The 15,060-nt window shown below is 33.3% G+C and overlaps 4 protein-coding genes across 4 annotated transcripts; 2 read left to right on the plus strand and 2 right to left on the minus strand.

Moving 5' to 3' along the window:
* Positions 1 to 3,140: 3,140 nt before the first annotated feature.
* On the minus strand, positions 3,141 to 3,917 carry Tsp_08481 (conserved hypothetical protein). The gene is made up of 3 exons (XM_003375444.1): positions 3,869 to 3,917; positions 3,563 to 3,765; positions 3,141 to 3,248 (listed from the first exon to the last, which is right to left on the minus strand). Exons 1-3 carry the CDS (start codon positions 3,915 to 3,917, stop codon positions 3,141 to 3,143), a joined length of 360 nt encoding a protein of 119 aa, XP_003375492.1.
* A 5,114-nt stretch (positions 3,918 to 9,031) lies between these two features.
* Positions 9,032 to 9,693, plus strand: Tsp_08482 (conserved hypothetical protein). Its single transcript, XM_003375445.1, has 4 exons — positions 9,032 to 9,072; positions 9,286 to 9,394; positions 9,440 to 9,502; positions 9,574 to 9,693. Exons 1-4 carry the CDS (start codon positions 9,032 to 9,034, stop codon positions 9,691 to 9,693), a joined length of 333 nt encoding a protein of 110 aa, XP_003375493.1.
* A 1,087-nt stretch (positions 9,694 to 10,780) lies between these two features.
* Tsp_08483 (conserved hypothetical protein) lies at positions 10,781 to 11,596 on the minus strand. Its single transcript, XM_003375446.1, has 3 exons — positions 11,586 to 11,596; positions 11,213 to 11,335; positions 10,781 to 11,024 (listed from the first exon to the last, which is right to left on the minus strand). The coding sequence occupies exons 1-3, from the start codon at positions 11,594 to 11,596 to the stop codon at positions 10,781 to 10,783; spliced, it is 378 nt and encodes a 125-aa protein (XP_003375494.1).
* A 962-nt stretch (positions 11,597 to 12,558) lies between these two features.
* Tsp_08484 (hypothetical protein) lies at positions 12,559 to 14,047 on the plus strand. The gene is given in 6 exon segments (XM_003375447.1): positions 12,559 to 12,644; positions 12,697 to 12,740; positions 13,119 to 13,278; positions 13,291 to 13,414; positions 13,541 to 13,735; positions 13,982 to 14,047. The coding sequence occupies 6 exon segments, from the start codon at positions 12,559 to 12,561 to the stop codon at positions 14,045 to 14,047; spliced, it is 675 nt and encodes a 224-aa protein (XP_003375495.1).
* Positions 14,048 to 15,060: the final 1,013 nt, after the last annotated feature.

Here is a 15,060-nt window from a genome sequence, read left to right on the forward strand (position 1 = left end):
ATCAAGAAGAGTCTGATAAGCATTCATGACTCAAAAGGGAATTGTTCTACATTCTACATAAAATACTTTATTAAACTTAATGAAATCGTAATAACTTTCAGCAATTAATAAAGTTCACCATAATGTTTCTATACCATTACGCTGTAACAGAGCAAAAATGAATTTACATCACCAAAGATTAGGTCAGATTATTCTACGTTGAATATTATGACTATAAATACTTCCTTGAGCTTGACCTACTTTTCAAAAAGTACTCTTCACAGTTAGCTATTCATAGTCTTCATGATAATATGTGTGATGTACACTATTCAAGAACTGCAATAAAGTCTCCCATTCAATATCATCAATAGTTGAAAGGTAAGTCATTTTTACAATTGTACTAACGTTCTTCATAGATATCACTACAGACAATATGTTAGTTCCAAATTAATGGATTTCAGCTTCAGATCAGCTTCACCGTCTGGATGGAGAATATTTTTTATGTAATCAACTATACAAACCAATGAAAATCTCGTTGCGCTACGCAGCAACTTAGTTAAAATCTCATTTTAGAAAATATGATTTATGTAAGAAATATTACGTTGCAATAAATGCTCAATAAAAAACTCGTAAATTTCATTGTACAGTAATTGTAAATCGTTATCATTGACTGCAGTAGCTCAAATAAAACATCTGAAATTCATGCAACCTGCATTATGTAAATAGAAATCAAGTACAAATTGCATATTCTTCTGTTACTACAAAGAGCATCCTTATTGCGGAAACCATTGACAGCGTCGAAGTACATTTTAATTAAAGCCACTTCTGTGTATGACTATCAATTGCATGCATTTTATTTTTTTATTACCATTTAACATCCAAATTTTCTACCTCATTTGCAGCAAAATATCGAAAAGTATGCTTCTAGGAATTGTGCGAGAAATGTGGTAATACATTTTGCATTTCCTATGATTCATCTATATCACTTGTTTGAAAGATTTTTATGTAGAAATCAATATTTCCTGGACTAAACAGGCTTTGCTGTTTTGGATGCTGAAAAAAGCTGTTTTGCAATGTGTGCATGTTCCTTCCCACATTGATACATACGAGAGTTTAAATTTTTTTGCAAAGTTTCATGGAAAGCAACCTCGAGCTGGTGGAATAAATCGCTTCTAAAGTAGGTACATTGACTGTCACTACACAGAGAGTTCACCAATATGTAAGTTTCTTTCAACGTAACCAGGATTCGTGAGTTTCCCCAAATGAAACAGCCTTACTATTTCAATAAAGAAATTATTCAAAATTTTATGCCTCGCACGATGTCTCGATTTTCAGTGATCGAAGTTTCCTTTAATTTTAGGCCATTTTGATGAATTTGATGGAATTTGCTTACAATCAGAAGGAAATGGACATAGGACATTTGATATACTAACTTTATATTAATTTATCTCATTATAATGCACCATTGATATCAATGTCCAACGTTATTTCTCTTTCACATTGATTTATACCTGATTGTTCTACCGCATGCTTTGCATACCCATTTTTTGTTATAAAACTGTCTACGCATGTTTCCAGAACGCATTACTATGCGGTTCATCATCTTTATTATTCAATTTTCTTTTCAATGATATTAAAATTATATCTCTTTGATTGTACTGTCGCTTTCCAACCTTACTTGAATCCCGCGTAAGAAAATGAACTGTAAATGAAGTAGTTTGCGTAAAACATAATTGGAAAAGCAATAAAAATAAAGAAATTAACACTTTCGCACAATTGAATGTCTCCTTGCATGGTATTTTTCCTTTTATTTGCATATATTCACTTACAAATACAGAACAACCAATGACATAATCTCAGAAAACAGGAACCAATAATTATTTGCTTTTCTGATAATTAATGGCAGCAATGCGCAGCAAAAAGGTACATAAATTTTCAATAATTCACATTCGATAATTTTATGAAATATATTATAAATTATCTGGCTAGTAGATTTTACATTTATAGAAGAGAGAAAGTGAATATTGCGTCAGAATTGCATTCTTCTCTCATCATTCTGACTAATTCCTATTTGAGAATTGTACTCAAGCAAACAATTGCGTTTGAAAAAATTTAAAATTTTAAGGATGCTGTAACGGATAAACGAAAGTCAAGAACAAATTTTATTTGAAGAAGGCACTTCCCTTCCCTCAATTCTTTAAACATTTTGAATAAATCTTCACAAAATTGTTTTCCTTGTATAGTTATTTATTCTGTATATTTTATTTCTCTTCTTTACATTCACACTAATATCGCATTTTTCTGCCATCTCCGTTTTGTGAAAAATGGCCAATGATTATTTGCCGTAATTTCTACTATTTTTGAATGATGGTTGTTCACAATGATAAATAATAGCGTTGTAGAGAATTTCAGTGAAATGTGCCAATTAATTTTGGAATAAATGGTCTGTTGAGTTAGCGCATTGCGCCTATTTTTATACATAGGAAAGTTGCCCATCTGTAACTTCCTCAAAACGGAACTAGGATGCGAGAATTTCATCAAACGTAACATTCTTAACAATTGATTAGGCTGTGTATTCAACCTTAGCTGCCTTGTGCAATATTTTAGTTGTTTCAGCAATCCATTTTTCCTTCATTTTCAGTCTGTTTTGATTAATTCATTGAGACCTGTTTTAGAACAAGCTTAAATGGAAATAAATCGTTCAAAATACACATTTTCTATTAATTTCTCTTCTATAATCCGTGATTCAAATGAAAGTTCAACGTTATTTTCCATCAACAATGATTAATACTTGAATGTCATAACGTACGCCTTGCATGTTTAATTTTGAGCAAAAAACATTTTGTGCAAAAAAATTGTTCATTTCAATTGATAACGTGTATTTCACAATTCATGTTATTTAAAGGGCTTCTGATTGATACCAAATATGTCCCTCTTTGAATTCCATTTCGCTTTTCAGTTGTTGCTATGTGCCACATGTGAAAATCTGGTTTTAATGTGGCAGTTTGCAATAACAATTGTATGAAATTGTAATAAAAGTAAATAAATTAAAAATTTATTGAAATTAAATGTCCCCATCCATGGTATTTTACCATTCGTTTAAGATACCCACTTTAAATTTCAGTAAAAGTAATGGAATTTTGCTAGGAAAGCACAGCGAATTATTCGTTGCATAATAATTTAAAGCAGTGTGGCGCAGGATAAATTTTCATACTGTTGAATAATGCACAATCGATGACTGTTTGAGAAATTCGATGAAATATCTGGTTCTAAATTTGATATTTATAAAAGAAAGAAATGCAATATTGTATAAAATATCTATTCCCATCTCTTATGCTGGAATAATTTTCATTTCAGAAGCTCAAATAATGAAATAAATTACGTTTAAAAAATTATAAGGTTTAATGATGCTGTAAGCGATAAAGAACAATCAGGAACAAATTTTGTTTGATCAAGATACTACTGTTCGCTCAATTTTGTTAGCGATTGCGATAAATCTTCACAAAATCATTTTCCTTGCACACTCATTTATTCCGTATATTTCATTTCTCGTTTTTTTCTCCTTACAATTCCTCCTATTTACTCTTTTCTCCTTTTTAGTTTCCCGTTTCAAAGTAATATCTCGACAAATGGTGAACATGGAACGGTTAGGACACGGTTGCTGTTGTTTTGTAATTTGTTCTGATCGATCTTGTAATTTCAATAGGGAATCGCTTAATCCAAAAATTTCCTTAATTTCATAGGCTTTAGCTTTTATTGTTTTGCGAAATACTGGGATAAACGTTTCTTGAAATTTTGAAATTTTTTCATTGATATCGATCGACATCGTCAGATCAGTGTGTTTTTCAAAGTTTCATTTAAAACAACTTTGTAAATGTGCAATAAATACCCTTTGAAATTTTTACACTGCCTATGTTGATACACAGGTATTCTGCCATTCGCAAATTATCATCATGCGCAACCACAATTTGTTATTTTCCCCAAATTAAATAGTTTTGCAAAATTAAATAGTAAAATTGAGAACTATATTTTTTCAGAACAAAAATTTTATTATTTTTTAATTTTGGGCAATCCAGTTTTTCTACCCCTACGTTCATGACGGCAACAGGTTTATGATGAGATTTCCATGAGTTTTCAAATCTACATTCGTAAATGAATAGATTTACATTCATATATTATTATATAACATTGAGTTTGAATAAAAACGTAATAAGTTTCATATATAAGTAAACATTGCCTTTGTAACTATGTCATTATGCTATTACTGACTAAAACTGAAATTATTCCACCACAAGCTATGGCACATTCTACTTCCTCAGACTTCAACTTGACCCACTTTCAAGAATGTTATCCCAATGGTTATTCAGTTTATTAGTGTGTAAAATAGCCATCATGAAGCGCCTTCAAGTCTCCTCAGTATCATCTACAATTACAAGGTAGGTTACGTTTCCTTACTGAACTCCCGATCTGATTATGTTTGAATGACTTCAGTCAACCTCTTTCCTCTTAGTAAGAAATTAAGTGTGAACATTATTATGTGAGCTAAATGTGCATATTTTTTCAATAATATGCAATATATGATTAAATGTATAAGCTAGTGAACTAATTAGATAAGAAATTTCAAATTTACAGTAGAAATAATGTAATCTACGATGAATATTCTTGTCCAATTTTGTTATTTTGAGTAATTCTTAAATCTGCAGCCCAATCCATCAATAAAATTTTGAAAAATGAAAATTAAAGCATCAGCGATGCAGTAATCTCTAAGCAAAAATGAGGAACAAATGTTAATCAAATTTGAAAATACTTTTGGTAAAAACTATAATTCTTTCGAGGTAAAGTTATGCACAATAACAATTTATGCATCCCTATTTATTTCGTACATTTTATTTCTCTTCTTTCCATTCCCATTAAAATCACATTTTTCTGGTTCTATTGTTTTGCGATAAACTGCGAAATTTCTACTTTTTTTGATAGGTGGATGTTTACATTGATAAGGAATAATGTTAGGGAGAGATTCATCGCAATCTGCCCATTAGGTTTCGCATAAATGGCCTCTAAATTTCTCCCAGTGTCTATTTTAATACGTATGAGAATTGTCCATCAGTAGCTTCCTCGAAATGGAACAAGAATGCGTGAATTACAGAAAACATAACATTTTGGGCTTTTGAAGAATGTATGCATTCAAAATGAACAGTCTGGTGGAATATTCTACTTGCTTTCGCATTCCATTTTTCCTTCATTTGCAGCTGATTTTGATTAATTCGATATAATTTGTTTCAAAACAAGTTGAAATGGAAATATATCATTCAGCGTACTCAGTTTCTGGTTGTATATTTTATCAGTTCACTCAGTTTGGTGGAATTTTCAACGTTATTTACCTTCAACATTGATTAATACCTGATTGTCATACCGTACGCCTTGGATGCTTCAATTTTTTGGAAAAAAATATTTATTGCATGGAATGCTGTGACTTTCATTCAACTCGCTTCTGATTGATGCCAAACTTGTCCTTCTTTGAATTCATTTTCAGTTTGCTATTGAAGCTAAATACCACACGTAAAAATGTGCTTTTAATGTAGTGGTTTGCGATAACAATTGCAAAAAATAGTAATGAAAGTAAAGAAATAAAAATCGATAACAATTAAATGTTCCTATCGATGGTAGTTTTCCCAATCGATTGAGATATACACTATAGAGTTCAGTAAAAATAATGTAATGATGCTGGAAAAGCGCAGCTACTTATACATTGCATTTGCAAAAATTTAAAGCAGTACTGCACCGGATAGACGTCCATAAATTTATAATAGTACGCAGTCACTGAAATTTTGAGAAATTTGATTAAATACTTGGTTTACAAGTTTAAGGTTTATAAAAGGAATAAATGAAACGTTTCATCAAATTTGCATTCCCATCTCTTCATGTTGACTTATTCTCATTTCAGAAGCGCAATTAATTGAAGAAATTACGTTTAAAAAATTTTATAGTTTAAGAATGCTGTAGCGATAAAGAAAAGTCAAGAAGAAATTTTAGTTAAATGAGATGATTTTTTTTGCTCAAATATTTATTGTTTTGTAAAACTTTTCACAATATGACTTTCCTTGCATATGTATTTATTCTACATATTTTGTTTCTCTAATTTTCTTTCCCATTTATAATCCATTTTATTTCCATTTCTAAGTCTAGATCTCGAGAAATACGCAACAAGGAATAGTGAATCGAAGTTTGTTGCTCCTTTCTTATTTGTTTCGTTCTATTCATAGCATTTTACAGTAAATCGATTTATCCACCTTTTGTGAATTTCTCGGGCTATTACAGCCTTTGTTATTTTGCTTCAAACGGCGAAACATTTTTCCAAAATCCGTTTTCCAAAATTTTCTAACTTTCTCGAAACAGCACAAGTCTGCGTGATTTTCAGAATACGCAACATATTAGCTAAGTATGCATTAGAAATGAGCAGCTTGGTACAATATTTTACTTGTTTGGTAAATTTAATTTCCGTTCATTTACATTCTTGAAGAGGAACAGATCTTCAAATCAACACTCGAAAGTAAATTGATCCGTCACATTGCATCATATTCCATAAGGGTTGAATACAAACGTAATTACTTTTATAATTAGTAAAAATTTGCAACTTTAATGATGTCATTACGCTTTCAAAATTAAAAGTGAAGTGAACAGAAGGAATGTCATATTCTAATTACCTGCTGTTGGCGCTGAACAAGCTTGATATGTCATCCTCATGGTTATGTGGTTTATTAACGTATAGAGCAACAGCCAAGAAGCGCGTTTAGCTCTTCTCCTCAATACAATCTTCAGTTTCAAAGTAAGTGTTGCGTCACTCCTATGCTTCTGTTACGTTCATATATGATTGCAATCTAACAACCTATTAATCACAAATAGAGTGTGAACAATACAGTGCAAGATGAATGTTCTGAGGAATCCATGAGAAACTTGCTAAATACCCTACCTCTGTATTATCCGACATTTTGTCCAATAGTTTAACTATGATTCCTGTACCAATGGTTCTGTGCAGCTTCATTGACTGCCCCAGCACACTTTCTTTCCTATGGTGGGTTACTGAGGCCCCATCAGCGTATTGATAAAAGTCACGTAACTAGTGGTTCCTTTCCTCCGGTTTCCAATATAACTGATGCTTCTTCTGTATCGCCCTTAACTTTAACCTTTTCAGTGCATTAAATGTATTTTATCTCAGCGTACCGTGTGACATTTGAGCAAAGGCTACCCAGCAGTTTCAGAATAAATGGCTTATAACTTTGGCACATTTCCAGGTTTTGATATTTTTGGTAATTTAACGTACATGGAAGATGTTATGTTAGTCCATAATTAAAAACAGGGTATTTTCTTAAAGTGGACACTTTTTTGCAGCATTTTGCGGCTTTTGGAAATGCAGGTTTTCCTCCTTTATGTACAATACCAAGTGTTTTCAAAATTGTGCTTGAAAATTGATCACAACGCCAATGAAATGGTAAATGCTTTCTGTTTGTAATAAATCTGAATAAATTCATCCCAAAACTGTTGCTGATATTCATTAATGCTTGATTGCCTTAAAGGTATACATTCAAAGTGTCCTTTGCGTTTGATAAACAATCAATTCGTGTCGTGGAATGCGTAATATCATCATTACTATTATTTCCATTCTTCATTAATACCCAACATGTGCCTATATGAATATGGATTTATTTCGTTGAATCCTTCAGTGCTCTTGCTGGAGATGCACTTTTAGTGTTGCAGTTCGTAGGAGGAATAAATTCTGATTGCACATCAAAATAATTGAATAAATAATTTGTCTGAGATGTGTCGAATGAGTTGTTACATAGAATTCATTTGAAACAGTTTTAGTCTTACACTGAAAAATAGGCATTTGAAAAACGGTCATGAGTAATTAAAATATTTCTTACCTCGGATTTTCCATTATTACTCCATTATTATTAGGTCATTACGCTTTTACTACACTAAAGGCAGCGTGATATGCTATTTAAATTGTAGACCTGCTCATGTACAACTTTTCACATTGTGCCCTCTATGGTCGGCTATTAATTCTATTCATGTGATGGGCATCAGGCAAGAAGCGTTTTTAATTTCTCTCCTTCAAATTATCTGCGATTCAAATAAGTTATGCTTCATATTTGATGTCATGTTATCTGCAAGTATGTCATATTTGTAGGTCTTCATCAATATGCCAGCTTATAACTAACAGATTTCTATTTTCTTTTACTAACATTCATTCTATGCTTGCATGTTAGAGCGAAATTAATTTACAGTAATAGGCATGAAAAATGGAATTTCTTTTTGAGACTCTTCAGCGAATGTTTGAAATAAAATTACATTGTTCATTAATTAACTTCTTCCTGTTTTCTTTAAAAGCTATTTATTGTCCGCCTAAAGCTTTTATGGTAACATAGAATATTACGCATGGAGTGGAGTTTCAAGAATAACAATCTCAATTTTTTCCTACTAATCGAATTACTAATATACTAATTGAACTTGATGGAATAAATTTTCATACTATTTGCATTGCTCAGCACTTTAGATAACAGTGCATGATAGAAATATTGAAATTCATGTAATTTATTTATTTATTAATTTCTAATTTCTAATTAATTTTCTAGATTAGTATGTGTGGGAAACGCATACGTAGCTCTGACAGAGAAAGAAAGACAACGTGTAAGTAAAAGACATTGTTTTACCTGCATTTCACTCATTTTCAAATTTTGAAAATTTAGACAAATACATAACATTCAAAGTGAAAAATTAAGACTAACTACTTCCCTGCAAATAAATTATGGTATGTGAACAGTATCGTTGATAGGGGGGTCTTAGGCAGCCCCTCCCTCATTGGGAAAATTTTGTGCAACTCTCACTAATACCAACCTGCAATGCATCATACAAGTGTTAATCTGAAATAATTGATAATCTACAGTTCACTAGCAACTTAATAGTAGCCTCATTTCTACGATTGATGAAAGCAGAAGATATAGATATTGCATAAGCAAAGCAGTCATATTCGCGCATTCATTATTACAGAAAAATGCACCACTTACAACACTATGGCCAAATAGCAACACGGCAGTGAATGCGTTTGCAATCATGCAGTGTTTGGTTGTCGCTTCAAGTTTTCCATTTGGTCTCAATAGTTGAAGATACAAAAAAAGGTTACAAAAATCACTATTTCGGCATCATTAAGTCGACACTGTTGAGTTTCAGCATTACTAAGTCTTCTGATTTTGAAGCCATTTGCAACAGTTATGAAATGCATTCAGAAGTCAGTTTGTTTTTCAAAAGATCCTTCATAGGACCTACAGCGCTTAAAGCTTTAGAAAAGCTGATTGCGGAATGTAGGCTTAAGAACCAAAAATACGGCTACCTTGACATGCTTTGTGGAACGAGATGGGTCATTTGTACCGTACATTAGTTGAGGCTTTGCAGCATATTATAGAGTGGAAACACAACAGCGCTGCCTCTTATGCAGAGCAGTTATGAGTTGCAGCATGTCGAGGCAGTTTTGTTATTTCGTTGACGGCTCTTAACAAAGTGCTTTTGTTAATTTTACTGCTTCCAAAAATTCTTCAGGCTTCTTGCTTTGATCCGTTGCAATGTTGTGATAAGTTGAATTCAGGAAGTGGCGGACTAAATTCGGGGAGTGTTTTTGTGCGATTTGGAATTCAGCGAAAACGCTGTATGGTGATTTAATACCCCCTTCTCAAAATATATTCAAGCAGATGAACAGATCGAACATTCGAAATAAAAACTCGTCGACTGACGGTGTGGACACCTTTATGCAGAACGTTATTCAGTACTTTTACTAGTAATTTATTGAACACTTCAATAATGCTATGCGATTAAGTGCCCTCATACCTCAATTTTGATCAGTATGATAAGTCCATTAAAAAATTCCATGGTCACCTATTAAAAATATATCGACGGCTAAAGTAATGTACTTAAGTGTGAAATTACACTCTGGAGATGAAAATGGGAAAGCGTACTTCTTTAAGATTGCCAATCAGTGCGCTTGATGCTCTAGCATTGTACCCAAAAGTTATTACTTTAACGTGTCCTTACCCCTACAGATTTTCGACCAGCGACCGCAGAACGAAGCTATACTGCACAGATAAGTGTTGAAAATTATTTCCTGACTACCATGACAGACGAACGACTGAGCGAACTAATGCTTACATTCCTTCTAACTTTTCCATTCAAATAGACCGCGTAATATTCAAATTCAGTTTCATTTGGAATCGAAACGTGTCGTTCATTTGAAATTAAATTGAAATAATAAATTTTCAAGTTATTCTATCGCGTGATTGTGATTATAATTTTGTTTAAATGAAAAAACGGTACTATTTTGTTCATCAAAGACTGTCATGTAAAATAACACGTAAATGATAAATCTCGTGTATACTATGTCCGCACTTCTCCATAATTCAAATGCCTCTGTATATTTGAAATTAAATGAAGGGATATAATTTCCTCTTACAATGCTCTAAATACGCACGTTTGTTTTCATTCCTGCTCCATAATTGATTTTCTGCTGGTAAAGTGTTGTTCGACGGCACAAGATTTCAGAAGACAGGATATTTTACCTTGCATCATCCTCAACATCTGTAAGTGCTACTCATCGCGCCATTTCAGAGCACAATCAGATGGTTATAATGCCAGGTAAGTAAGAATCACAAAATCAGAGAAAACAGCTAAGAGCAACATTTCCTGCAGCAATTTTTATAAAAAATCGAATAAACGAGGCTATGAGGGAAGAGGTTGGAGGAGTGGTGGGTGAATGTCAGAGTTCAGAGTACAGAGATGAAATCGAGTTAGGCGGTGGAGAAGTTGGAGAAGAGGCTGTTAGTGTTAGAGTGCGATTTAAATATAAAACAAACAGGCAAGCTGGACGAATGAAATGCGTCATAGTGACAGCCAATGCGCCGTGGGTTAGAAATTTGCATATGATAAAGAAGGCAGAGTTTGTTGGGAAAACAGGTGCAAAATAGGGAAGGCATGGAAGGAAAGTGTACTTGTGGGGGTTACTGAAAAATTGTATCTGCTAATCAAGTTGACTTTATTGTTGGGTATACGCGGGAAAGCGAAGCATGGCAGAAAATCATCGGACATTTCCTTGTGCTCAAACCAGCACAAAAGTCAAGAAAACACAAACAATATTAAAATATACCCAGAATTTAGGCATGAATTATAAAGCAGTAAATTAAAAGTATACGTGAATCTGCCGCTATCAATCATACTGTTGGCAGCTGGTACAGTCTGCGCCTCAGCTTCACTGTTGTCAGTGGAATAAAGACAAGTTTCATTTAATGACGTAATTCTTACAGATAATTTTATCCTACATTAGAGCAGAATACAAAGAATAGAAAGAAAATAAAGTAGAGAAAATGAAAAAAAGTAAAAAATTATTTTACTATAAAAATAATAAATATTAAAAATACAAATATTAAATAAAAATAAAAACAAACTGCAAAAATAAATTCATGAAAAATAATTAATAAAGAAAATACAGTACTATATATTATTTGAATTACCAAATTATTGATAAGAAGGTTAACAAGTAATACACAAATGAGAGAAAAGCAAACGTTGTATCCATACTTATTATTTCATTCCATTCATATTCGATTAATGGTGGCAGTGCGTAGCGAAGGTACTAGTGCAATCTGCATTCAGGTGAAAATTTATTACTGAAACTTATTTTCCTGATTTTTTTCCATTAATGCACGTCTATTGAATTATCTTAGCATTTTTCATTTTAAAGATGCGTTAAACATAAAATATTTTTAAAGAATAATTCTCAATTTCATATAGTTAAACGATGAAGTACTTGAAAAAATCCACATTCCAATACGCTATTTTCCTTATTCATCTAAATTTAATTGCACGAGACGATAAAGTTTACAATTTTCAGATGTTCACTTCATTTTGAACTGAGCAGGTCGAATATCATTCAGCATATAGTGTTTTCTATTATGCAAGACAGAAAAATGCCGTATTCATACAGAAATTATTTTTAATATCAATCTACATTGTTTTTAAAGCTTTACACCATGAAAACATTTGATAAATCAAAATTTTTGTCTAGTAAATTTTGCTTCTCAAGGGGCGCAACCAGCGTGCAAACTCATTGTTTATATTATGTTGAGATTCTGTTCTTATTCATCTCTGTGTAGCATATCCAACTTACCTAAGCCGACTTATACGGCTGAGTGCGCAGTGACTGACTTTTATGCTTTCATATTAGCCATTCACAAGGTATATTGACTTTGTGAACTAAAAGCAGCGTTGAACGATATTTGCCCACTTCATTTGCGCATTATGTAATGACGAAGGCATGTTCTTAGACATAGAAAATGTTATCTTTTCAAACAAAGGCGTAGTGCAGATTCAACTAAAATTAGCATGCAATTTCAATTTGTTTGCTTTTGAGCTTATGCGTGGCCCAAATAATGTTTGTTCAACGAAATGAAATACATTTCATACTTGTTAATCATTGGAAATGAACTTTATGCAAATTTTCCTGAGGCTACTATTACTTGCTCTAGAAATTCATTTCAAATGATTGTAGGCGAACGATGTGCGGCGAATGAACAATGGCGCTTTCAATGCGGTGACAGACGAAGAAGAACAATAAAAACGGCTTTGTTTTTTATTTATTATAACATTATTTCATTAAATTAATTCTTCTACATTTAGATACAGAAGAATAGAAGATAAAAGAAGACATCCAGAAGACAAGGGTAAGTTAGGTAAGTATAATTCTTTGAGTTAGACTAATTAGTTAAACTTCACTGAGGAGTTCTTGAGTCTGTAATCTATATAAACTCGAGCTGTAAGTTATCGAGCATGATTGTTTGTTAATTAGAGTAACTGGATGTAGATCATGAGTATTATTATAATAAATTTGAGTGGCTTTCCGCATTTGAACGTTTTCATGTCCCATGCCTTTCGAGTTGAGTTTAGGGTTCATTTGCGGAAAGAGAAATGGTTGCATAATTTGACGATCATTTCAAAGGACATTTTGAGCATAGTGAGTTTGTAGCACTGCTATAGTTTGAGTATTAGAATAAGTAAATGCTTGAGAATAGCAGTGCAAGGATAGGAGGAATGTGAGATAGGGTGGTGTCCAGGAGTTCGACGGGTTACACTGCACGACGCGACCCTAACCGTATCAAATGATCAAAGTCCATATTTTCAAAGCTCACCTCTTCCTCTCCCGGTTGCGGTACCAGAGGCCTGCCGCCTTGCTCGGATCCCAGCAATGGGATCTCAAGCAAGGTTTTTTTTCAGCCCGACCGCCCCCGCGCAGCCCCCCGCCCTCCTGCCCGTTAACGGGGACTTCCCTCGGCGGAGTCTCCTAGTCCCGTGCTGGCCAGAGACCGGTTTTAAAGAGATGGCCCTGTCCATTTGTGTGGTAATGGACGTTGTTTGAAATCTTGTGCAATGGGATTTCAACACCTATGTGAATTCGTAAGACGTATCTGTCCTAGAGGCAGATATGCAAATTCGCAATTGACGTAGTGCTGAGACTCTGTTTCAGTGCCAATCTAGTGGTGATCGTTACTCCCCAAGAGGAACGGTAAGCGTCGCTATGCGTTTGTGTTATTGTTACGCCGGCTCTGACACTTGGCCAATGATTGACATCAGATTTGCCGTCACACCTTTAACTAGTTCATTTGGCGTTGCACCTTTCATCAGTTTAGGCATAATACATTTGAAATTATCTCCATCGAGAGTTTCCCCTTATAATCATGCTAAATAGTTTAAATTTGTTAACATTTTATACATTAATTCATTCATTTAGGAACTTAAATGATAAATAAAATATAATGTTCATTCATCTAATAATTAAGCAAATTCAGCTTTTGTTTACATTACACTGTTTTAAAGTAGAAAATTTTATCAGTTTTTCATTTACATTTCATCTTATAAAAGGTTTTAATTGTTCATTAATTTCATAGTGGTAATAATATATTTTTAGTATAAAGCAGTTTTTCACTTTAAAGAATGTAATGTCAAAGTAGATTTCTACTTTAAAACAGTGTAATGTAAACAGTTAAAAGGGATGTAATATGGTAAACATTAAATAGGCATAATTTTATTTATTAATTATTGGTGAATTAGTTATTGTTTGAATATAAATTTTTTACATATAAAAATGTTAATCGGGGTCTCCTATAATTAGGCAATGGGAAAAGTAAACTTGGTATAAATGAAATAAATAATTAGCTTAGGCAAGGTGCAACGAGTTTAACCTTTTTATAAATAGGAAGTAATCTTCTATAAATAGAATGACATTAATCCGTAACATGTAGGAAAACAATGCATTAAATATGAGATTAATTTTAATATGCTAATTAGAAAGTTTAAAAGGCAACGTAAATGCTACACTGAGTATTTTAATTTTTAATTAGGTTAAATAACGTCACTCGTAACAACATATTTCAGCAGTGAGAGTTTTTTAATAAATGATTAACATACAATGTAAACACAAAAGTGGGTCATAATGTTTTCTAATTAGGTATAATAACGTCACTCGTAACTACGTATTTTAGCAGGGTTTCTTAATGTTTTAAATGGAATGCAAAAAAACAGCAACTTACAGTACTCAGTTTTATTTGAAAAGATAAGTAGGCATAATACATTAAATCAATAATGATGAGTTGTAAATCATACGGTAAGTATGCAAACATGAGTTGGTTCTGCAGGACAGTACATTAATATTGAGTATCAGGTGTGACGGCAATTTGATGTGCATGAGGCGGCAAGGCTTTGTAGGCGTAACGATTCACATCTGCCTAGCAACGCACGCCATCTAGTGCGGAAGCTACGTCTTCGGCGGATCAGAATGGCCATCTGGTCCGTCGAGGGTGGATCAGATGGGTCCCACCCAAGGTCATCTCGGCCAAAATCGTGAGGCCAGCACGTGGGCTAGGAGGCGATGATGCCTTGGGGGTCCCCCGGGGCAGGAGGGCGGGGGGCGGCGCGGGGGCCGGTCGGGCTGACCGAATAGGGCAGTCCCTCCACCGCCACCGGAAAAACTTTTTTTTTTAAAAAAAA

Source organism: Trichinella spiralis (genome assembly GCF_000181795.1).
Source record: "Trichinella spiralis strain ISS 195 chromosome Unknown Scfld5, whole genome shotgun sequence".
NCBI lineage: Eukaryota > Metazoa > Nematoda > Enoplea > Trichinellida > Trichinellidae > Trichinella > Trichinella spiralis.